Genomic DNA, 25845 nt, shown 5'->3' on the forward strand with positions numbered 1-25845 from the left:
GTAACAAAATAAGGAATATTTCCATACAATGTAAACCAACCCTTAACCAGATAGAGTCTGGCCCATAATCCAGGTTCTAAGCTATTGGTTTATTGCATTATTACTGGACAGATATAACTACTTATAATTCAAATACATTATAGGGTTTTGTAAACAACTTGATCTCTTACCTTATAAGTTGAGGCTGCTTGACATATGACATTGTTACTGTAAAAACCATCATTGGGGTCACCTTGCCTACCCGAGAAAGCCCGGGGTTGTTTTGAGATATGTAATGGGCTTATTCTGGTGTGTAACTTATAGGTTTTCCTTCTGTATGTAGGTAGGTTTGATAAATAACAAAAGATCATACACAGGGCTTGAATCTTACAGGAAACGGCATGTCTAAAGCCAGTGATTTTAGCATTGGCAGGCACGGATCCAGGGGGAGGCCCAGAAAAAAAGAAAAAAATTCAGAGAAAAAAAAAAGGGAGAAATAGGCAAGAGGAAAAATGCCTCTTCATTTAAATTTTCTGTATCAGGATTATCACAAGGCCCCAACAATATTTTGTGGACAAACTTTTACTGCATTATTTGTATTACTTTTAAGTCATTTCAGATGAAGTTAAAGGACCACGATGCCTTGGATCGGACGAGTTGGTATATTAAAAGCATTTGAAACCGTTTATTATGAAATGCATATGGTTAGAATGATGTTTTAAAAGTAGAATATAATGATCCACACAAGTATCACTCGAAACTGCACGGTTTTCCTTTTACGTCGCGAACTATCACAGTCGGCCATTTATGGGAGTCAAAATTGACCGACCATGTTAGTCGACAGGGTAAAAAGAAAACCACGCAATTTCGAGGCATATTTGTGTAGATCATTGTATTTTACTTTTACAATATCTTTCTAACTACATTTTACAACAAACGGTTACAGAACGATTTTCAAAGTCCAACTCGACCGATCCAAGGCAACGTGTTCCTTTAAAGAAATGTCTCTGAAAATCCAGAGAGCATTTACGGCATAAAATTTTGGTGTACAGCGTAAAATTCAGCATTTAACTGAAAGACTAAAGAGATGTGTGTGATTAAAACTTTCTAGAAGTCCCACGTTACTGTACATAAAAGTTCCAGTAAAATTAGACAACTGATATTGATCAAAAGTGGTTACAAAGTGTTTCTTGACCTCTGTATTTAAGCACACAGAGGCTTGATTTTTCGACACAAAAACTCCAACAACTCAGAGCTCTGCGTCCTGGACCACCACTGGGGCTTCGCCCCTGGACCCCACCAGGGGCTGTACGGCCAACCCCTAGACCCCACCCCTTAAATTTCTTTAGCAAAAAAACCCATACTTATTATGAGTACAAAGTTGTGACCCCCCCCCCACATGTCTTTCGAAGAGAGCATTATTCATTTATTTTCTTTGGGGGTTTTTCTACATGGGAGTTAGTTTATCCTTGACTCACTCTTTTTTGTATATTTTGTAAGTCTCCATTTTGGGTGACACTTTTATTCTACCAACAAGTCGTGTACAGGACACTTTGAAAAAGGTGACCCAGGATTGGAACCTTAATTTATTTTCATCATCATTGTCCAGATTAAAAATTTTAATATATGATATTTAAACTGTATCTAAACATTCAGGTTTCTGTGACGGAAGCAGCTTAATCTTTATTAGATAATTAACAAAAATCTGGTGATGACTAGCACCGTTCCATTTTTTTAATAATGAGATTTTGAGACAGAAAACAAATTGATTAATATTGTTGATTGTTGTTTACAGACAAGAAACAAATGGAGAAGAACATGCTGCTGTTTATCAGTCAACAGAAGAAGAAAAAACACTGAGATTTCCACTGGGATCAAAATGCCACACACAATCTATCTGCCCTTGAACTGTTTTACTTGTTGACCAAATGTCAAGGTAACAGATGAAGCGTTTTTTTTTGTTTTTTTTAAAAGTTGTTTATCAATTGTTTTAAAATGAGAGTGGTTCAATGAAAGTGAGTGAACTTACCCTGTTTCATCTTAGGGCATATTTCCAACGAGAGAAAGAAGGTGTGTATATTTATTTTTTACTGTTGGCATGCATTTAGAACCTATGTCATTCAACAAAATTTGCATATAATAAGTCGCAATAATTTAATCTTGTTTTTCTTAGTAAAAATTAAGACAGATCACATTAAAATATACAATAGGATAACTTGATTGAAATTAAGAGAAAAGACATTGGAAACTGGAAGAGTTTAGAAAAAGGAGGGATGGGGTGGCAACAGTAGATGTATACCCAACTAAATATTAGTACTACCTTGTCTGTAAAATATGTCTGGAACCCATCAGGTACAAAATATGTTGCCGATTTCTGACATTGGTGTGTAGACTTTGGAAAGGCCAAAGTAACAGTTATTCCAGGGAAATCAATCTTTAACATCAATTGCTCACTGGGGAGTAAATCACTGTTTCCAGACGTGATCTTGGGACACTTGAATGTGTTGTGTATACAGATTGGAATTTATTTGAACTGGAGGTGACCACCTTTAGCAATTCAACTTCTCTGTATGTGGAAAGGGGGGTGTGGGCCGAACTTTTTTTGGAATTAAATAAAAAATTATAAATGGATTGTACAGGTTTTGTAACTGGACCCCCATGTTTTGCTTCAATCCTATTTAATTGTATTGTCTATACATACCTTTAGACTTTTTCTGTGAAAGTTTCATTCCAAAAGGTATTTTTTGAGATATTGCTTGAAATCTCGCAGGAAGAATAATCTGAAATTGGAATACACAATCTGAGAAGAGTTACTGTCAGTAGTGCTTCTCAGAATAATATTTTTGGAGAATGACAAGTGATATCTTTTTCCCATAACCGCAAAACTTTGAAGTGAAAAATGTCTGAAATGCATCCTATCCAAAGCTACTGTAAATCTTTTCCAAGTATTTTATTATTGCTATTAATTTTCTGAATTACCGAACATTTGACTTTGGAAAGTGCAGTAGCTGTGGATACTGTTGCATTTGAGAAACATTTCATTTGAAGAACCGCGGGTATGGACCAAATATATCACTCCCCCCCCCCCAAAAAAAAAAAAAACCCCAGAAGAAAACAAGAAAATTGGAATAGAAGAGGCCTTAAGGCCCGGTCAAACAGGCCTTGATAACGAGAACAAAAACGATTTTTTCGTTCTCGTTATCGGGGCCTGTGTGACCGGGCCTTTACCTGTAACGCTTTTAGGATATTTTGCAATACCTAAGAAGTGAGACCACCATTTAAAAATGAAATTTTCATGGGTTAGTTTTATTGTGTATATCTACATTTACATAGGATTGAAACATTTGAAGGTTCCAAAAACAAACTTATACGAACCCTTTTATTGAAAGTTTAGAAGAAAAAAATCCGGGTAATTGTTTGAAACAACATTTTTAGGGTTGGGTGGGGAGGGGTGGCTATCAGCCAAAGCTACAATGCACAGTTCAGGTCCCCATCAAAATAACTAGCAGAACAAACACTTTTCCCCCACTGGAGTGTCTGGGTTTACCATCAGGGCACTGTCTCAGAATCCCACTCCGTGTCACCTTACAACAAAAACACAAGACCCTCCCATTGGTTGGAAGATGTAGCCCCAGTGTAGCCGGCCATCCCATAATAGTCGTATATAAGGCCGGCTGCAACAAGTGGTGAACGAGCAAGCCAGGTGAGTCCTCTCCCTGGTTTAGTAGGTTAAGAAGAGGCTGGCAGTCCTGGAGCCTGGTATATCTTGTTGATTGTTATTTTGTTGGTTAGTCTGGACCACAAAGATTGTACATTCTTCAGTATGTATAGCTTTGTGGGCCTTCGATGGGGCCTGCTCTTAATTCTTGCTGTACTCTGTGCCTCTACTGCGGCTCAATCAAGTGATTCATCAAGTGATGGTAAGAAAACACATCCTCATTTTTAATCTGTTTTAAAAATTAAAAACTAAAAATTCCCAATTTTCTTTAACTATGTTGACTTATGCAATGGAAACACAACCAGCTGGCTTTTTTTAAGTATCAGTTTGTTTATTGAATATTCATTGACTATCAGAAGGCACTGGACACATATGTTGGTAATTGTCAAAAACCAGCCGTCGATTTCACAAAACTCTTCCTAACTTAAGACTAATCTTAGGACTTAGGACGAGTCCCAACCCTGTACTGTAGCTGTTATAATAGTTACAAGGTTGGTACATGCAGACCTTAAGGTTAATCCTAAGTTAGGACGAGTTACTCGTCCTAACTCGAGATAAGAGGGAGGAGTCCTAACTCTCTGTGAAATCGACGGCAGTACTCTCACTTGGTGTATCCTAACATATGCATAAAATAAAAAACCTGTAAGAATTTGGACTCAATCAAATGATTGGTCATAAAAGTTGTAAGATAATAACGCAAGAAAAGACACCCTTGTTGCACAAATTTGTGTGCTTTTTGTAAAAAATTTGTATTTTGTGAGTGAGGAGTTTCTGTGACTATATTTCAGTGAGAACTGTTTTGTTCTGGTATAGAGAGTTTGTTAGGTGTAAATTTTAACATCATTTATTTCACAACTTGTAAGCAAATACAAGCACAATTTGGCTTAGATTTTAATAGATTGCATTAATTATTTGTTGAGGATCTTGCATGACATTTTAACTGATACAAAAGAAAGCATTTTGTCAATAATATCAATAATATCAAGAAACCTTGTCTAAGTTTCAACATTTGTTGTCATAACCTCAGTGAAAAAGCCTCCCAAAATGCCTTAAATGTAATTTCCTTTATTTCAGTGCTTGAAATGCATGAACCTTATACTCTCATACATCTGACATTTAAACAAACAAAACAAATCTTAATTTCCATTTTGTCTTCATTTGTTCATTTATCGAAGACAAAAATTACAGAGGAAATCCAGAGTGACTTAGCATTCCAAGTTTATACATAACATTACAACAATGAATAATAAGAACAACTAAATATTTCTTAGAAGTTAATGAAAACACTTTTTTTTTGTTAGTTTTTTTTTTTTAACTTGTTTTCATCTTTATTTTATTATTTTAAAATCATGATTTTGAGTGAACTGTAGAATCTGAATTTAAATGTGTTGTTAACATATCTGTAAAACAGTACATCTAATTAGATTTCCATTGTATAAATTAACTGATAAAAGAACCAGTCTTAAAATGAGCTCCTTGAACAACCACTCCTTTAAGTAGACGAAGCCAAGTTATGGGTTGTCCCTGGAGTTGACCTTTTAGAATAGTGTGCTCATGAGAACAAGGTCGCAGTAAAATAGAAAACTGCCTGTGTCAGCAAAGGTGTTGCACCAGAAAACCTAGCGTCAGCAACTACTTAGGAACAGAAATAGTGCAATTTAGCACATACAGAGCCAGTTGTGCTGCACTAGGCTTGTATTCTAATTACCTGTTGGGGATGAGGTAAAATTGAGGAAAAGGTTCAAGGGGTGGAATTTGGAGGGAAAATTCATTAAACCACAGGGCTTGTCGCTCAAAACATTTACTGAATGAGAATTGTATTTTCCTAGCCCAGAATTAAAATGAGAACAACAAACTCTTCCTGACACAGTTTAAAGACAGGTTGAACTTTTGGTAATTGTCAATTGTAGTATCCAACCATGCATGTATGCATAATGTAACCAACCTGTGAACAAATTAGGCTCAATTGGTTATCGAAGTTGCAAGAAAGGAAAAAACACACCCTTGTTCCCTACAGTTTTGCGCTTTCAGATACCTGAGAAAGGCTTCAATGCCTGAAGCCTTTCTCAGATTTGGTGGTGAACAATTACCTCTTTCTCTAAAACTGCATTACTTCAAAAGGGTGATGTTTCTAACAATATTTTCTACTATCAACAGCTCACGAGTGGTCTTTAACAAATCTTTTTCTATGGTAATGAGTTTTTCGCGTAACTAGGTATACCCTCATTGTAACATGCATTTAACTTTTTTTTTTTTTTTTTTTTTTTTTTTTTTGGGGGGGGGGCGCTAAGGTTCTTTCTTTCTCTCTTAGAAAGATTGGGACTTTTGTATGTTTTGAATAAAATGCAAGGGAGGTTGTAGGGATCTAATTCTATCCCAACAATCTGAAAACCTTATTTGGCGAATTGTTTAAAATAATAAATCATTGCTTCCACTTTTTACAACTGAAACTTCCTGTTTGTTTTAAGGGCATTGCAGGACTGGTTGTGTTGAAATTCCCCTCAATTTGTGCAAATATTCTTGAGAGAAGAAGAATCAACCCCAAATGAAACAAAAATCTTGCCCTCTTTCACTTCAGTTATTGTAGGTGGGTTGAGCTACCGGTAGTCATTACTAAAACAAAAACAGTCTGGACAAGATAGATGGTCGTAATTGCCCAAGCATCAAGTGGAATCATCGCAGAATTTATTGCAAAATTTCCACCAATCTCTTTGGATGCCCTTCCCAGTCCTGCATGTTTGTTTTTGAAAGGGCAAGGGCACCAAGGCATTTTCTCCTTGGTAAAAGGCACCCTATGGGGAAATTGTTGAGATTGTTATCTTGGAGAGCTGCTTGTCGCGGTTGCATGAGGCGGTTTACTTGCAGCCAATTCAAGACAAACTTGTCGAACAAAATTTCACATAATTTTCTTCGAGTTGGACAACATGCAGATTATTTAGTTAAGTTGCATAAAAGTTGACTGTCAAAATTGCCCCTGATCCATTCCATACCAGGCAACTTTTATTGGCAACCCACTTTTACAAGAACAAAATATGCAGATGACTTTCTCTTAATTAGTCCTAGGGATATTAATTAATAAGAGGCTTTTGGGGGTTGAACAAAGAATTGACTAGAGTGGGAATCGAACCATCGACCTCCGGATTAACGTGCCGGCGCTCTAACGACTTAGTTATTTATGTTGGCGGTGTCCCTATTTTGTCAATATCTTTGTTCGGGGGTGCCAGTCAGAAGCCCTACAACCGTTAACTGCCGTGTAGCCAGGGATCACACCCAAATTATGATACAATCTGGGAAGCGGCAGCCAGGGGATCACCTTAAGGGGATGTGACTTTTTGTTTCAGATATCAATATAAAACACAAGGGAAACTGACTGACTGGGTAAATTTTTGAAATGATTTTTTGGAGTTGAACAAAGAATTGACTAGAGTGGGATTCGAACCATCGACCTCCGGATTAACATGCCGGCGCTCTACCAACTGAGCTATCTAGCCCTATGTTGGCGGTGTCCCTATTTTGTCAATATCTTTATTCGGGGGTGCCAGTCAGAAGCCATACAACCGTTAACTGCCGTGTAGCCACTGATCACACCCAAATTACGATACAACCTGGGAAGCGGCAGCCAGGGGATCACCTTAAGGGGATGCGACTTTTTGTTTCAGATATTAATATAAACCACAAGGGATACTGACTGGGTAAATTTTGAAATGATTTTTGGAGTTGAACAAAGAATTGACTAGAGTGGGAATCGAACCAACGACCTCCGGATTAACGTGCTGGCACTCTACCAACTGAGCTATCTAGCCCTATGTATGTTGGGGGTGACCCTATTTTGTCAATATCTTTGTTCGGGGGTGCCAGTCAGAAGTAATACAACGGTTAACTGCCGTGTAGCCAGGGATCACACCCAAATTACGATACAACCTGGGAAGCGGCAGCCAGGGGATCACCTTAATCGGTTTTCAACTAGTGGTTTAAACCTGCCGAGGTCTGTATCTTGATAATTTACCTCGACTTCGTATTGGTAAAATTATCAAGAACCAGGCCTCGTTGGAATTAAACCACTAGTTGAAAACCTCTTCACCACACATTGATTCCCTTATTTGGAGCAAACTAGGGTGAACATGCTCTGTTTCAAAATGTTGTATAGATGTGTGTCTTGACATGTACTTTTGATGTGTACATCTATTACCTTGACAATTTTTAAAAAGGTGCGATTTCAAAATGCTATAAGTGACAGTTTGTTTTGCAATGATACACCATTATTAATAATAATAACAAATTCTTATATAGCACATCTCACAATAACCGTATCAATGAGCTTTACATTAGTGCCCCTGGTCGTAGGGCCAATAACATCCCTTATTTAAATGTTTCTCAGCTCCCTTAGGAGTACACAGTCCTGAGCTGCCTGTAAGGCGCTTGTGGCTTTTCATACACAATATCAACCTCTACCCTCGCAGGTACCCATTTTATACCCCTGGGTGAAGAGAAGCAATTATAGTAAATATCTTGCTCAACGACACAAGTGTCATGACCGTGATTCGAACCCACACTCTGGTCACCTGTTCCTTTTTGCCACAGGCTGGCTGGGTATTTCATACAGTTTTGTAAATTAATATCCACCTTTTTATTTTCTCAGTTTTTATACTTTGTGTATTGTAACTTTTATTAATTTACTATTGTTTTAATATCAGTGCAAAGTGTAATGAACAAAAAATAAAAAAATAGGTGTGTCCTCGATTAAAATGCTTACTATCCCAGAACAAATGGATACCTTTTACGTAAGGGATTGTTGATGTGAATGACTAGCAACTTGTGCGCTAATTGGCTTTGTGATGTGTCTTGGCCGAGCGGTCTAATTCACCAGACCCATGCGCTCTTGTGTTGTCAGCAGCAGAGTTTGGGTTCGAATCCCGGTCATGACATTTGTGCACTTGAGCAAGGCACTAATTAGCAATAATAGCTTCATAAAACGTTATGAAGGTAAGGTGTACTCTGTTCTACAGGGATGAGATTATTCAGACTTTTGGCTGAATTCAGACCTTATGTCGGCCTGGTGAAGAAAATCAGGCAATATTTTTTTTCGACAAATTAAGAAATCCTGCTCATTGGTCTACTTCTCTAGTGCTTTGGGTACAGTTTCCAAAAGCTCCTTGGAATCTATAACCCCAGGGGTTACCAAACGGTAAAATGGCATCATTTCAACATACCTTTCAATTTGTATCCAAGTTTCAGACTTTTTCGTTAGTAATGACTCTCATCCCTGGTTCTACCAGCTACATGTATGCTTAAAGTGGATGAAACCCATGCCTACATCCTTACTTAGTGAGAAAGGGGTTAACCCTGTTTCAGCCCCAGGAGTAGGCAACGTGCCCCGCATGGCAGTTGATTTGGGTCAATGGCTCAAATCAGTTAAGTGTATAGCCCTAACCTTGGGAGTGCCCATGGCCTTGTGATTTTAGGCGGTCTCTCTCTCATAAAAAATAAACAATAAATGGTGAATGTACTTTAATGATAAGTTCTCTTTTGTCTACAGGGTCATCGTCTTCATCCTCTCTCTCAAGCGGCGATGTTACAACAAAAGATTTGCCATGCATGCACGAGGGCCAACTTATCCTTCACGGCGAAACCATTCAAATGACTGAGTGCTCGGCCTGTTCTTGTGACAACTCTACACTCAGCTGTAAATTTGAAGTCTGCCCACCCTTGACATGTCGGAACAGGACCAAGTTTGAGGGTATTTGCTGTAAAGCTTGCCCATACAGTGAGTATAATTAATTCATACTTATTGATCCTGCCGTCGATTTCACCAAACTCATCCCAACTTAGGATTAATCTTAGGACTTAGGACCGGTGCAGTTTTCTATCTGAAGACATACATGTAGGACGCATTGAACCCGTCCTAAGTTATGATGGGTTACTCGTCCTAACTCGAGCTAGGATTGATCCTAGCGTTTCGTGAAATCGGCCGCAGGTGATTTACCCTGGAATAGTTATCACAGAATTTTCCTCCAACATCTAAACCTGGAATGTTCTCCCTTGTCTCATCCCCATTTGGGTTCTTGGCTTGTTCAGTGCTCGAGTTCGCTTTTCTGAGAATCCTTGTCTTCACAACTCCCAAAAATGAAATGATGAAACAATAGAAAAGATTTGGATTTGGTACGAACTGGACCGGTCAAGTGGACAACTGTCCTGTTGTCCTCTAGGGGAGGGTGCCCTACTCAAACAGAGTCAAATGCTGAGGTCTATTGAGACCATTCCCCTTTTACAAAGGAACTAAGTCCTTTTTTACATTTTTTTTATGATTTATTATTGGAATGAATTTTGACCAATGATACTATGTAAAACTTGGCATTAAAGAATAACAAAATTACTAGAGCAGGATTTAAAAGTTTTTGGTTTAACGTGACAGCACTCCACCAACTGAGCTAATCAATTATTTGCCTATTTTTGTCAATGTCTGTGTTTGAGGACCAGTCAGAACCCATACAAACATACATTAACTTTCATTTAATATCATCACAAATATCAATATTCTCCTACAATTAAATATTCATTCATAATATTTTCTCAAAGTTTCAAGTCATACAAAGTTATAGTATTATAAGTTCGCTGATTAGCGCAAGGTTTATATCACAAATACTACTTTTTTGTTATTGAACACGTGGGTGTAATAATAATAATAATATCGTCTTATATAGCACACGTATCTACCAAACAAAGTACTCAAGGCGCTGAGCATATACAAACTTTCAGAAAGATAAGTTATTGCAGTGATGATCTCTGAGACCCAATTAAGTAGCACTTATAAGGGTTTACAAGGTGATACGGCGCATGAAGCAGCCACAACCAGGAACACCGGGGGAACCCTTTCTCTTTTCGATAAGTTGACTTGGTTCTTTTGCATGCGTTACACAACACATGGGACCAACGGCTTTACGTCCCGTCCGAAGGACGAAGCAATGGTAAAGTGTCTTGCTTAAGGACACAAGTGTCACGGCTGGAGATTCGAACCCACACTCTGCTGATCAGAAACTTAAGAGTTTGAATTTGGTGCTCTTAACCGCTCGGCCACGACACTTCCACATATGTGTGCATACTTAGATATTTGATATTGGTCCTGTCTTTTTGTGTTTTCATGAAGAGGGAATTGTATGACCTAGATAAGTTTAAGTTTCATGAACAGCCAGTTGCAATAAAGTACAAGACGAGCTGCACACTGACCTCTTGCACTGTTTTCAAGAAGAGACAATCGTTAATTCGCAGTAAATTACTCATTTGTTGAACAAACTTTCATCATTTAAGATTTCCTCTTTCGTTGCAAAATATACTTGGTAAACAGTCTGCAAAACACTGATTTCAAAAATGATTGAAATCAAACGTAAGTTTCTCCACAAAGAAATTTTAACTGCAGTGGCAAAGGAAACTGACTGCTCTAGTCAATTTTTCTTTGTTCAATCCTAAATCATTTGAAAATGTACCCAGTCAGTTTCCCTTGTGGTTTATTATTTGATATCTGATATAAAAAGTCGCATCCCCTTAAGTACCGTCGGAACAGGTATTGTTTTCGTCGAGATTTTTATTATTTTTATTATTAGCTGTTCCGATCCAGTCGGAACAGCTATTGTTTTCGTCGAGATTTTTATTATTAGCTGTTCCGATCCAGTCGGAACAGCTATTGTTTTCGTTGAGATTTTTATTATTATTAGCTGTTCCGACATACCGTCGGAACAGGTATTGTTTTCGTCGAGATTTTTATTATTTTTATTAGCTGTTCCGACCTACCGTCGGAAGTACACTGCAATTTTTTAGACTGTTTGTAGTTATAGACTCATTGGGGATTGGAGATTAATTTTGAAAAACCGTGACCTCAAGTTGACCTCTACTTCTGGGTCAACCCGATGTGGGACAATATCGATTTTCAAACTTGTTTAAGTTAGAGACTCCTTGGGCATTTGAGATTAGCCTTAGGTTACCGTGACCCCATGTCGACCTCTACTTCCGGGTTAACCAGAAGTGGCACCATAACTCAAGACACTATTCAACATTTTCAAACTTTTTTTCAATTATAGACTCCTTGGTAATTTTAGCACATAATCCGAGCAAAAGAACACGGAACAGCTTTGTGTTTGTTCACAAACACCTAATGTCTAGTTTGTTTTATTTTTAATTAACTTCCACCTAATTGATGATTTTCCCGCGCAACACAGAAAGTACAAGTTTTTGGTTACCACTCCTAAAATTAATGGCAATCAAAACTTACTTGGTGAGAAGCTTTCAATTGGAGACTTTCCAACGCTAGGTGGCAGCAGACATACCGGGTAAATTTCCATTGTTTACGTAGTTCTGAACATGCGCATAATTCTGAGAACAATGGATTTACCCGGTAAGTCTGCTGCCCTCTATCGTCCCAGAAAGTCTCCCATTGTATAAAGCATTCTGAGAAAAATATTACATTTATAAATTATGTGTTTATGGAAAAAGTTGTTATCCCCGAAAATATGAATGTGAGAAACGCTACTGTTAGAAATGTTTCTCTGATTGAGTTTCCAAATACAAATTATTCTTCCTGTGTTGACTTAACCCGTCCTGATTCTCGGCAATTTTTCAAATATGCAACTTCCTAATTTGTAATGCATATATTAGTACATTTTATACAGGATTAAAACAATCAAACAGTTCCAAAAACAAAAGTTTTACCTTCATGTTTAATTCAAAGCTTAGAACTGACCAAAAAAAAACATTCAGGTCAAATTACCCATAAGTCAGAACATGGCATCTTTGAAAAGAGCGGGAAGATTTTCTTCTTTTACTTAATTTCGACTTAAGTGTGGGAAATAATAGTTATTGTTTGGATAGACCTGTCTTTATCTGGATTGGTCTAAGCAGCTATAGACGTAATGTGTTATTATCAAAGAGCTATATGTATTGACTAGAGCACTATTACCTCGTTATACACGCACTAAGGTTTTGAAGCCGTGTGGGCGCATCCATGTTAAAGTAGAAACCAATACAAAAGCTTGAAATTTTGTACGGCAATTGTACGGCTATTTGCATGTAAGTGCCTTTGTTCTTTTCTATGTGTCATCGAAGCATAAAATGCAGCAAATCTGAACGCACAACCTGCCGAGCAGCATGTGCGTCAGCTTTAAAAGGCGTGTATACTTTTTTTAGTATGTCTGCAATAAGTCAAAGTTACGGTTTTACAGTCGCGCACGTAAGCGCACACGCCAAATGTAAACAAAATCGCGGCAATGTGTGTTCTCTTAAAGCTAAAATCGTTTCGTAGTCACGCAACACATCAAACATGTCATCGCCTAGGGTGGCTTCAAAACGCAGAGCAAGTTAGCGCTCTAGTCAATATAGCTTTATGGTTATTATCAACTGTGTTACATTTTGTTGACCCTCTTAATTAATGGTTTTCTCTTCAAGATGTAACGATCACGGATGTAGAACCAAAGCTTGCCGGAGATGCCACCATTCAGGAAGGAATTGAGAATGAGCTCCCCGTCGATCTCGATGTGACGTACTTATTCAATCCAGAAGCTACAAGTGTATTCGGCCAGGGTCTGTGGACAACGAAAATGTGGATGAGTGACATGGAGGATGGTTCCAATGAGCTCTCAGGTACTGTCGTTGAAGAAGTTTTGACTGAAGGACAACAGTCACAAGACTTGAAGAAGAATGCGGCGAGACCCGTGTTCGGAATTGAAGATATCAGGTACCGCTTTAACTTGAAGGACCACAAGTGCGCCGATGCCAAGTATCTCTGTGCCAAATTCAATAAGGGGCCCAACCCTGAAGTTGAGCGATCCTACTTGACATTCCACTTTAGAGCCTTACCCTCGGAGGAGGTCCTTACTGGGTGTACTGCAATAGAGGATTGCAGAGGTAAGCCTGTCTTTTGAAAACCAATTAGAAACAATAGACCTGTCTGTAATACAAACAATTACATTTAAAATAAATATTTCTTATTTTGGGGAAATGAATGATATAATCCACTGAAATAGTAGAAAATTAGGTTACCACCCAGAATACCCAATATCAGGGCCCAATTTCATAGAGCTGCTAAGCACAACAATTTGCTTAGCATGAAATTTCTTCCTTGATAAAAACAGGATTACCAACCAAATATCCATGTGATTTTCAGGATAAGCAAACAACAGCTGAATACCAGTTAAAAGCAATATGCAACACATCCAATTTGAATTGAGGATAAGTATGGATATGACTTACTGCAAATTGGGCCGCACCTTTTAACCGGTAGTAACAAGTAACAGTTAACAAGTGATAAAAATGCTTATCAATATTATATGAAATTTAATTGTCATAAGAGACTTTCTGGGACTATAGGTGGCAGTAGACTTACTGGGTAAAGTCATTGTTCTTAGAATTATGCGCATGTTCAGAACTACGTAAACAATGGAAATTTGCCCGGTAAGTCTGCTGCCTCCTAGCGTTGGAAAGTCTCCCATTAAATAATGGCGGCCAAACATCTGATTAGGTGTTTTGTCATTAAACCTAATTATAAGGAACTGTAATGGAAAAAACACTGCATAGAACTCAAATTTGATTTGTAACTGTGCTTTAGGAGCCGCCGTTGTGCAGGTTAACAATGTGGAGCCATCAGTACCAGGAGGTCCTGTTATAAAGGAGGGTAATGTCAACAACATCGACGTTGATCTGGGCATCGACTACGTCAACAACGAACAGACCACCGATGTCTCTGGCCAAGGCCTGTGGACATCCAAGATGTGGGTGAGTAGCTCTAGCGACGGTGGTTCTGTACTCTCTGGCACTATGCAAGAAGAGGTCCTGACAGAAGGTATGCAGTCACAGGCCCTGACAAAAGACTCTTCCAATCGGATGAACTTCAGGGGTGTTCCTTACCGGATGGACTTAACAGGAAAGAGCTGCAAGGAGGCCAAGTTTATCTGCGCTAAATTCAACCAGGGAAAAAATCCTCAGCTTGACAAAAGATACACTGACTTTGAGTTTGAAGGTGTGCCAACTGAGAAGGCCCTGACTGGATGTGCTCCTCTTGAAAACTGCCAGGGTGAGTGATTGCCATCTTTAGTGCTGTATATCTTAAGTGTGCCAACAAGGGGGAAGGGGGAAGCTTCGCCCAGTATCTGTCAGTGGTGCTGTGTTAATTTTTATAATACACTGTAGGTATTCTGCCTCTAGCCACTGGGCAATCTCGATGGTCTAGTTGGTAAGACACTGCTCTAGAATTGCAAGGGTTGTGGGTTCGAATCCCACCCGAGTAATATGCCTGTGATTTTTTTTTCACAGGACTCGGGAAAATACTGAGTATACAGTGCTAACACACATCGATGTATGTATATTCTTTATCCCCCTATGCAAATTTAACATCTCTTATAGAAGGTATTCTTGTTTAAAGGCAGTGGTAATTACTCAAAATAATTATCAGCCTAAAACCTTTCTTGGTAAAGCGTAATGGGGAGAGGTTGCTAGTATAACAAACATTGGGAGAATTGGCTCCCTCTGAAGCAGTACTGCTCTGAAGTAATGTAGTTTTTGAGAAAGAAGTAATGATTCGAGACCTCAGATTAAGAGTTTGAGGTATAGAAATCAAGCATCTGAAAGCACAACACTTCGTGTGACAATGGTGTTTTTTCTTCCAGTATCATCTCGCAACACAGGTTTGTTATTTTATCCATATGTTGAGATACACCAAGTGGGAAAACTGGTCTTTGACAATTACCAAAAGTGTCCAGTATCTTTAAAAACACTCAAATGTAAAATGCTGGATTTGATGTTAACTTTATGTTTTGATGTGATTTCAACAAAAAACAGGGGTTACATTCACCAACATGAACTGGGACCGTGAGCTGGGCCAGGTGCAGTATGGAGTACCCACCCCGATGACCATCTCAGCTGATGTCTCCACCACCCCAGACAGTCCATCAGTTGATGGTTCCGGCCTGTGGAAGATGAACCTCTTCGGCAGTAGAAGCATGGACGGTTCCGGGGACAGGGTCGCTGAACGTTCTCAGATTCTCGACAGCTTCAACCAGGCTAAACCACTGCTTGACGGCAGAACTCCGATCGAGTTCTCTGATATCGGCACAAACTTCCCCATGGAGGAGCTTGGATGTGGGGAGGTCAACTATTTGTGTTTGGAGTTCACCAAGGGAGACAAAGCCAAACCTGACTACTCATTTGGAACACAAAGTGGAGACGAGTCTATCATCAACTGCAAAGAAGAAGACTGTCGAGGTACCCTTATTCAAAAAAATTCAAATATAAATGTATTTATTTTGTGTGTGTAAATTGTCTTTCGACAACTACTTTGAAATTTCGGTTGTAAACTAATAGTTGAACCTTGCATTGGGTTTCGTTTCTGCTATAGCCAAATTTTTCAATTAAAAACATGAATGAAATTTAAAAACTTTAAAAACAACTAAGAAGTTAGTATACTCTCTTCGTTATTAATCTAATTCTCCAATGTGGTCCTGGTTCTGTGGAATTCATTTCCTGATGGCTGCAGAACTCACATGAATCTTTCAAGAAACTGTTGGCCATCTTTGATTTTGATTTTGCATGTTTGTTGGACACATTCTAGCACTTTGCAACCTCTTGAATGGGCGCTCTGTAAATGCCAGTTATTAATAATTGATAATGTACACTAGTTATTTAGAGTATGGGTGGGAACCATCAGAAGGGTCTTGCATTGCAAGAAATTTGGTTGGCTGGTTTTTGAGGTGTGAACTTTGTTCAGTGTTTCAGTCGGAGGAATCCTGTGTAAATTGGCAAGATGACTTGTCTCCACCAAAAACATGGCAAGGAAACTGGCAGAGATATCTTGGTTTTTCTCGATCAAATATGTCCTTTGATGCTTAAAGTTTGACAAATTATGTCGAAAAAGGCTTGTTTCTTGAGGGCTCTTCAGTGCTTATCATTGAAATATGAAGTTTTTCTTTTTTTAGCATCAACACAAATTTGTTTGAATGTGTGTCATTTCCGAGTGGTTTAGTACATCGGACTCAAGATCTGTTGGTTGACTCACCAGAGTGTGGGTTCCAATCCTGGTTGTGTTCTTTAAAAAGACACTTTACTGTAATTGCTTCTCTTCACCCAGGGGCAAATGGGCACCAGAGAGGGTAGAGATGGTTCGTGTGGTTGATTGCATGAGCTAATAGTGTGCTAGACAAACTTGGCAGTACATGCTGTATACTCCCCAGTGATCTGAGTTGGTTTAAGGAATTGTTTTGAGGGCCATGAGCGTCACTGAGATTTGGTAAGAAGCCAAAACTATGACTAGAAGCATTTTTCAATTTTTGTGCAGCTCTAAATTTTTCTGGTAGTCCTTGTCCCTGTCTGCTTTTGGAAGTGGCAGCATTTTGTTGGAGCATTTGGGCCTTGAGACAATCGACCATGTGCAGAACAAGGTGTCATTTGGTTTTACGCTCGCACTGATGTGTATAAGCGCTGTATGCTCAGTACTTTCCCCAGAGTTCTGCCAAAAAATAAATTCACTTGCCAACTTGGTCAGTCTAATTGGTACAAACTAGCAAAGAATGGCAACGGTCCTGGGTTTGAATCCCACCCTAGTAATATGCCCGGCTGTGAAATTTCTTTTTGTTAGAAGTCTGAAAAGTATCGAGAATAACAGTGCTTACACACATGTGTAAGCGTAAAAACAACATTTGTTATCCCCAATGCAAATTTATTATCTATTAATTTCTAGATGTCAGCTAACGTGGTGCACTGTCTATTTTAATCACTATTTGTGAGAGCTGTTTTGTTATTGTGACTAAAATCAAGATGAAATTTTCAGATTTTAAGATTTTTTTAAATATACCTGTTAGAAAGGAGAGTTATTAGGCACCCTTATTCTGTATTTAATTTTTTTTTAGACAATTTGTCACAAAATAAATAAAGAGCCATTTGTGAAAGCAGTTTGGTACATTTCATCAAGTGCGCCACGTTTGATGATTTCTTCTCAAGCTCCAGTTATCATAACATTACTTTTGAATCATCTTCATGTTCATTTTTTTCATAGTTCATTCATATTCAGAACTTTAAGATGATCTGTGAAATTTGCATGTAACAAAATTAAAATTCACGACTACTCCTTTCATCTAAAAGCTTTCAAAGAAAATTACAAGATCCCTGAATTAAATTGATGCAATCTTTGTCTTCTCTGGTTTTCTTGGTCTCCATCTATTCAAAAATTCTTGCTGCAAAGTTGAACAGAAGTCTTGGGGCAAACCCATCAAGTGTGCCACGTTAGGTGAATCTGTTACCATTCGAGCTACTCTCACTTTGTTCGGACGCATTCTGAGTGTTGGTCCGATGGACCTTCTTTTACAGGAGTGGAAATAACTGGTATGGAGTGGTCTCGTGAGCCCGGTCAGGTTCAGGCTGGTGTCCCGACTCCACTATCGATAGCTGCTGATGTTTCCTTCACCCCGGAGAGCCCAAAGCTTGAAGGAACCGGCCTGTGGAAGATGAATCTGTTTGGCAGTCGCAGCATGGATGGCTCTGGCGACAGAGTGTCCGAGCGATCTCAAATACTGGACAGTTTCAACCAAGCGAAGCCACTGCTCGATGGAAGCACGCCGATCGAGTTCACAGATATTGGAACCAACTTCCCAATGGAAGAACTTGGATGTGGTGATGTGAACTATCTCTGTCTTGAACTGACTAAAGGAGATTACCCAAACCCAAACTACCCATTTACCACAAGTTCGGGTGAAGATTCAATCATTAGCTGCAAGGAAGAAGAGTGCAGAGGTATAGCTATTTGGTTTTATTGTGCACAAAATCTGTCCAGCAAGGCCATGTCTCTCTTGTATTTTGTCGTGTCTGACTTAAAGCAAATGCATTGACCCCTTGCGCACCGTGCAGCGCACTTACCTGTGCCTACCCGGTACTCCAATCCTGTTCAAAATTAACACAAAGGATTTGACCCCAAAAACGTTTGAAACGGTAGACATGAGGTGCATTCCGCATCTGCAAGGGGTTAATACCGGATATAATTTTGCTTCTTCATTGTTCTGTTCATGTTGATGTTGTCTTTAAACAGGTGTATTTGTGTCTGGTGTGGACTCTACTCTCATCAGCGCTGACCTTTATGAGGGTAAAGAAATTAACCTGGTCCAGTTCGATACCATTGTCCAGACTACAGATGAGAGCTCTCCTATCGTCGGTCGCAACATGTGGCGTCTGAACCTCTACGGCAGCGAGAGAGAAAACGGCCAGGGTCCACGCTACAGCGAGCAAGAGCAGGTCCTCTCCGACTACTTCAGCAGCCGTGAGCTGATGAACCCAGGGGACACTCTGGACTTCCGCACCATCAACACGGAGTATGACATGACGGATCTTAACTGCAAAAAGGTTAAGTTCTTGTGTACTGAGTTCAGCCGTAATCCAAGTTCTTCAGAGATGTTTGAGTTGACTCCAGTTCCCAACGAGAGTGTCCTTAGAGACTGCATGGATGTCCCGGAGGAATGGTGTAATGGTAAGTCAAACAATTACTATAGACTGTATCAAATAATAATAATAATAATAATAATAATAAGAGGAAGAAATACTTAAATAGCGCAGTCAGTACTGCAAGTACTCTCAATGCGCTTTACAAAACAAATAAACAAATTTATTCAAAGAGAAAGCAACAAATAAACTTTTAACAGTACATGTATAAGATTACAAAAAAAGATTGAGTGAACAATCCCCTTTGTTGTTAGGAAAGTGGCCATATTGAAGGGCAGGCCGAATGCGCATCTATGCGTGTCCATCAGAGAAGCACGCAGCACACAGCGTTTCCGGTTTGATTTATATGGAACACGCAAGCACACGCAAACGCTCACAGATGCCATATTGTAGGGCAGGTATTTTAGTGGTAGCATCATATTCCATACGATCAATTAGTGTAGGCTAGTCGAATGTTGAGACCTCTTTTATTTACCTTAAAAGACTTTTCTCAAGAAGTCTCCTTGATCCAAATAGTGAAGGTAGTAGTTAAAGGCAGTGGACACTATTGGTAATTGCTCAAAATAATTATTACCACAAAAACTTACTTGGTAACAAGCAATGGGGAGAGGTTGGTAGTATAAACCTTTGTGAGAAATGGCTCCCTCTGAAGTAATTTAGTTTTCAAGAAAGAAGTAATTTTTCCACGAATTTGATTTTGAAACCTCAGATTTAGAACCTGAGGTCTCAAAATCAAGCATCTGAAAGCACACAACTTTGTGTGACAAGGGTGTTTTTCTTCTTTAATTATTATTTTGCAACTTCGGCGACCAATATTGAGCTCAAATTTTCACAGGTTAGTTATTTTATGCATATATTGAGATAAACCAATTGAGAACACTGGTCTTTGACAATTACCAATAGTATCCATTGTCTTTAACAAGCAGGACAGTTCCTTTCACAGCTGAGAGTCTCTTGAATTCTGAAAATCTACTCTGTGGCAGTAGAATAAATAGCGAGACAAGTTCGCCAAAAAGAACATACACAGCAAATTAGACTTATCTAAACATGGTGTTACTGCAAACCAAATATACACCTCATGTATCCTAACAGACTCCGCTATAAAGTCTCGCACGTATCAAAATTGCGAAAACAACTTGAACGTAAACTGTTATTCGCTTGGCTTAAACCAAAGTGCATGCGCCCATAACGGTCGCAAACGGCTGCAAGATTTGACCTACTTCCATATTTACACAAAAAGGGGTGTGAAAGTTGTCAAGAATTGAAATTTTCCATGGTTACATGATATTTACACTTGTAAAACACAACATTCATCAACAAAAGAAGTCATGTTTTGGTGTATTGAGAGTTTGCAATTACAGAAATGAATGGTCTCTGAAGAAATGAGAAGAAAATTATTTCCAAATATTTGCTCCCAAGGAGTGAATAAGATTTGAAACTTTGCATGGTGGAAATATGATATGGAAAGGTTTGCGGTATCACCATGTAATGACTATCTCTAAGAGACTTTGGGTGGTCCTGAAAAGAACCGATGGTTTCAAAGGAGATAATACATGTACTTTGATGAATTTGTACGTCTTTCCATAGGTGTAATTATTGATGACATGGACTGGAACATGGAGGTGATGACTGATAAGGTTCTCCAAGGCCGCCCAACACCCGTTAGATTCGACGTAGATGTTGAACCAAGACCAAATGCAGGTAGTGCCAGTGGAGATGCCCTCTGGCGTGTAGGCGTGTATGGTGCAACCCGTCCCGATGGTAAGGGCCCCCGAATCGGCCAAAAGCGGCAGTTCCTGCCACAAGACATGTCAGGTCGTGACCTCACCGCCGGACAGACGCTTACTTTCTCGGATGTGGATACGGAGTTTGACCTGACCTCAGTGGGCTGTGAGTCTGAATACCAGTACCTGTGTATTGAGTATGCCAAGGGTCTGCGTGCCCAGCCAGACTTCAAGTTCAAAGCTGCTGACGGGAAAGATGAAGTCACACGGTGTAAGAAGCAACCATGCCGCAGGGGTAAGTTAAATTTATTTTATTTGTTTTTTATTGTTTACTTCATTTTATAATTTAAACAGGCGAACCTTACGTAAATTGGCGTGAGGGAAGAATTCTAAAGAAAAACAAATAACTTGCCAAACACGCCAAACAACAATAGCAGGACACTTCATTGCCAAGCATCTCTTATTCTAATAGGAAAAATGTGCTTAGCACCACGGTTACAGGGTGTTCCATCCTACGATATTTCAAATTTAAAAAAGAACCCACAAAAATAGCCTCCATGCTATATTAGCAAAATGGAGAAAAAGAAGAATGCTTGAGTACATTGTATGTAGCAGTAGGCTATTTTCTTCTAGTTACCATACATTAACATAAAATTTGCATTAGGTTTGGCAAAAAAAGTACGTGGCCTGACATTTCAACCCTAGCAGTCAAGTCTTTCAAAGATTTATAATAATAATAATAATAATATCGAAGTCTTATATAGCGCACGTATCTACCAAACAAGATACTCAAGGCGCTGAGTATATACAAACTTTCAGAAAGATAGGTTAATGCAGTGATGAATTTTGAGACCCAATTATTTAGCACCTTGTAAGTGTTTACAAGGTGCTATGGCGCATACAGCAGCCACAGCCAGGAACACCGGGGCGAACCCCTTCTCTTTTCGAAAAGTGCACTGGGTTCTTTTACATGCGTTATACAACACATGGGACCAACGGCTTTACATGTACGTCCCATCCAAAGGACGAAGCAATGGTTACATGTCTTGCTTAAGGACACAAGTGTCACGGCTGGGGATTCGAACCCACACTCTGCTGATCAGAAACACCAGAGTTTGAATTCGGTGCTCTTAACCGCTCGGCCATGACACTTATGACAACACAAGCAGTCAAAAAGAAAGAGAAAGTTTCTTATGGACCCAGCTGATTTCAAACCAATCTCAATGTATACATTTGTAGGTAGAAACACAAGTTATTTTGTATATGAATTTTGTTCTTCCTTTCTTTATAAGGTGTTATGGTTGAAGGGCTTGATGTGATGGGTAACGATTATTCAGTCATGAAAGAGAATGAACCCTACAATCGCGTCATGTTCGACCTGACCGCCTTGACTACTCCGGACAGTGGGGGTGCTGAGGGAGATGGCCTGTGGGACCTTAACCTGTACGGCAGCAACAACGAGAACGGTGTCGGCCGACGATTCAACGAGCAGCAGGGAGTGTTCAACAACTACCAGAAGGGCAAGGATGCCTTCCCCGGTGAGAATATTGACTTTGGCATGGTGGACACCAACTTCAACATGAGGGGTTTGACTTGTAAGGATGTGCGCTACCTCTGTGCCGAGTTGGTCCAGGGCGACAGACCAAGTCCACCATTTGAGTTCACCCCTGTACCCGATCAAAGTGTTCTGAAGAAATGCTTCCGCCAGAAGTGTGACGGTGAGTGCTCAAGTGATTTTCAAAAGAGGCGAAATTATAAGAAATAAGCATTTCAGTCATTTGTTTGCCCATTTCAGGAAAATTGAGGATCTTGGAGGGTCCAAAGGTCTATCAAAGCCCACAAGTCAATTCAGAATTAACTTTCGTATATTGTAGTAAAGCAGAGTCCAATTTCAATGAGCTGCTTAAGCACAAAACAAAGCTTACTAGAATAAGGTTACCAGCCAAAATACCAATTCACATGTATCTTCTGTGACCGATTTCCTCTTCATTTTTCGCACAGCAGATTATTTAAAAGCAATATGTTTAGTTTCTGTTTAGTTCTTGGGACAGTACAATTACAACAAGCAGAGGCCGTCCAGGGAAGGGCAAAAGTATATATGACGTTTGACCTTCTTGCTCTAATGCGGCCATACTTACATTTATGTTTTCTTTTCAGATTCACCCATTCTTCTTTGACCGAATCCAAATGCGATTGTCACCCTAATTCTTGCTATCTAAATAATGTCTTGATTTATTGACAGGTGTAACGATCGACAGCACCGATTTAAGAGGAGAGGATTTCACAGTTGATGAGAACACCAACGAGATTGAATTTGACGTGAACGTGTACGCCAACCCGAACAGCGGTGATGCCTCCGGCAGGAACTTATGGAGGTTGGAGACGTTCATCGCCAATACCCCAAATGGAGACGGCAATCGTAGGATGCTGGACCGTCAGACACTCACACCAGAGATGGGGAGTCGGGACCTCAAGTCAGGGAACCGATTAGTGTTTAATAACCTGGCAGCCCGCATCAACAAAGATGATGTGCCGTGTGAGGAGGGAGGTGGCTACCTATGCGTAGAGCTTTCCCGTGGGGATAACCCATCCATGGATTACACATTGAATGGAGCAAGAGAGGACTCCTTGAAAAAGTGCCGGAAATTGAAATGCGCCAAAGGTAAGATTTTGGTTGCAAATGTAGGAGACAATATGAGCGCCAAATTAGAGCTCTGGGGATTTTGAGCAGCAGAGTTTGGGTTTGATACCAGGTCTTGACAGGTCCTTAAAGACAATGGACACCATGGCAGGTCCTTAAAGACAATGGACACTATTGGTAATTGTCAAAGACCAGTCTTCTCACTTGGTGTAGCTCAACATATGCATACAAAAACAAGCCTGTGAAAATTTGAGCTCAATTGGTCGTCTGAGTTGTGAAAGGAACTATGAAAGAAAAAAAACACCCTTGTCGCACAAAGTTGTGTGCTTTCAGATGCTTGATTTCGAGACCTCAAATTCTAAATTTGAGGTCTCGAAATCAAATTAATTTTGTGGGAAAAACTATGTCACTTCAGAGGGAGCCATTTCTCACAATGTTTTATACTATCAACCTCTCCCCATAACTCATCGCCAAGTAAGGTTTTAAGATAATATTTATTTTGAGTAATTACCAATAGTGTCCACTGCCTTTAAAGGTACTAGACAACTTTTGTAATTGTCAAAGACCTATTGGTTGACATATGCATAAAATAACAAACTTGTGAAAATTTGAACTCAGTTGGTTGTCGTAGTTGCGAGAAATTAGTGGAAGAAAAAACACCCCTTGTCGCACAAGTTGTTTCAGATGCTTGAATTCAAGACCTAAGCTGGGGTCTCAAATTCAATTCAAATATTTTAGTGAAAAATTACTTTTTTTCTCAAAGACTACGTTGTTTCAGAGGGAGCTGTTTCTCAAATGTTTCTCTATACTATCGCCAGCTTTCAATTGCTCGTTACCAAGTAGGTTTTTATGCTAACATTTATTTTGAGTAGTTACCAAGCAATAGTGTCCAGTGCCTTTAAGCAAGATTCTTAACCATTATTGCTTTGTCCTGCAGATGGGACGTAAAGCCATAGGTCCCGTGTGTTGTTATACAAGTTAACAATGCACGTAGTAAAAGACCCCAGTACACATTTATCGAGAGAGAAAGGGTTTGCCCCAGTGTGTCTGGAAGTGTGTTCATCATCAATCGTGGTTTGAAAGCTGCACTAAAAGGAAAGAAGAAAAAGAAAAAGAACCTTTTGAAGATGGTTCATATTTGCATCAACTGTATTAAGTAGTAGTCTGTTAGATTAAAAATTACTAAGTTCATTTACCAATCAATAATAAAGTAGTATCATATTTTAATTAATTTTTGTCTCTTCTTTTCGTTCAACTTATTTGCGGTTTTGCTTGATGGACTGCTTTTGGACAACTTTGATCTTCAACAGCACAAGTGGTGAGTCTACAGAATATTTCTTGATACCTTACTGCTCCTTTTCTACTCCCTTTCAAAAAGCATTAATACAAGAAAATATTGTTTGTCTTTTATTAAAAAAGGAATAAAAAATCAAAGGCCATTCTCTTTTGCTTAACACACAAGTTCAACTATGGAACAGCTTGTACTTGGCAAACAAGATTGCATAATTTGATAGATGTTAGTTTTTCATTGGGCATAACAATATGTAATTTGTTTTTAACCTTACACTGATGTGTATTAAACATTGCACACCCAGTACTGTCCTGAGTTCTGTGAACAAAAAGTGCATACCTTTTATTATTACTGTTCATCTGGGGTTAAAGCAAACAGGAATAGAATATTTAGACAGCAATCGCAAACCTCATTTTGAAAATGCTGAAGATTTACACCTCTAAAACAGTGCTAAAAAGATTTACCAGAGTGGGGTTAAAACCTGTGATCTCCGGATTAGTGTACTAGCACCAATGGTCGAGTCACATTTCAGCAATAACGATAACAATAACGTCGCAAAGAGAACGCATTCTATTGGTTGAATTGGTTGAATTATTTGTTTCTCTGTTTCATCACAAACGGCTGTGGTCTTCATGAAATGGCGATATATAAAACTTTTTTATATTTATGTGATCCCTGGTCATATTACACCTATATTGCAGGAACTTCACGCTTCCCATTCGACAACGTATTCAATTCAAAATTCTACTTATCGCATTAAAATCTCAGATCGACTTAACTCCGTCTTATGTTGCAAATCTCCTTGTACCTTAAGCCCCCTCTCGCACTCTTCGTTCTTCTGCTAGGTCCCGTTTAACTATGCCATTTCCGCTTGTGCTCCTAAACCTTTGAACGCTTTACCTAATAACATCAGATGCTGTAGTTCTCTTCCACTGTTTAAAAACTTGCTGAAAACGCATTTATTTGAATCCTCATACACTTAGCTTGTTACATGTCTTGACAGTAGATTATTCATTGTATAATTTGTTAT

General features: G+C 39.1%; 1 protein-coding gene across 2 annotated transcripts in view; it reads left to right on the forward strand.

The window, feature by feature from the left end:
- Positions 1-3684: 3684 nt before the first annotated feature.
- LOC117287750 (collagen alpha-2(I) chain-like) overlaps positions 3685-25845 on the forward strand; it is a 74638-nt gene continuing 52477 nt past the window's right edge. The window contains exons 1-11 of one of the 2 annotated variants that reach the window (XM_033768252.1): positions 3685-3899; positions 9234-9461; positions 13130-13588; positions 14289-14753; positions 15518-15940; positions 18038-18460; positions 18753-19187; positions 20747-21178; positions 22176-22601; positions 23126-23545; positions 24835-24842. In XM_033768252.1, coding sequence (XP_033624143.1) covers positions 3803-3899; positions 9234-9461; positions 13130-13588; positions 14289-14753; positions 15518-15940; positions 18038-18460; positions 18753-19187; positions 20747-21178; positions 22176-22601; positions 23126-23545; positions 24835-24842 — 3816 coding nt within the window. In that variant the 5' untranslated portion in view covers positions 3685-3802. The remainder of the gene's footprint in view (positions 3900-9233; positions 9462-13129; positions 13589-14288; positions 14754-15517; positions 15941-18037; positions 18461-18752; positions 19188-20746; positions 21179-22175; positions 22602-23125; positions 23546-24834; positions 24843-25845) is intronic. The other variant, XM_033768254.1, reaches the window with a different exon arrangement.

Source organism: Asterias rubens, chromosome 3, assembly GCF_902459465.1.
Source record: "Asterias rubens chromosome 3, eAstRub1.3, whole genome shotgun sequence".
Taxonomy (NCBI): domain Eukaryota; kingdom Metazoa; phylum Echinodermata; class Asteroidea; order Forcipulatida; family Asteriidae; genus Asterias; species Asterias rubens.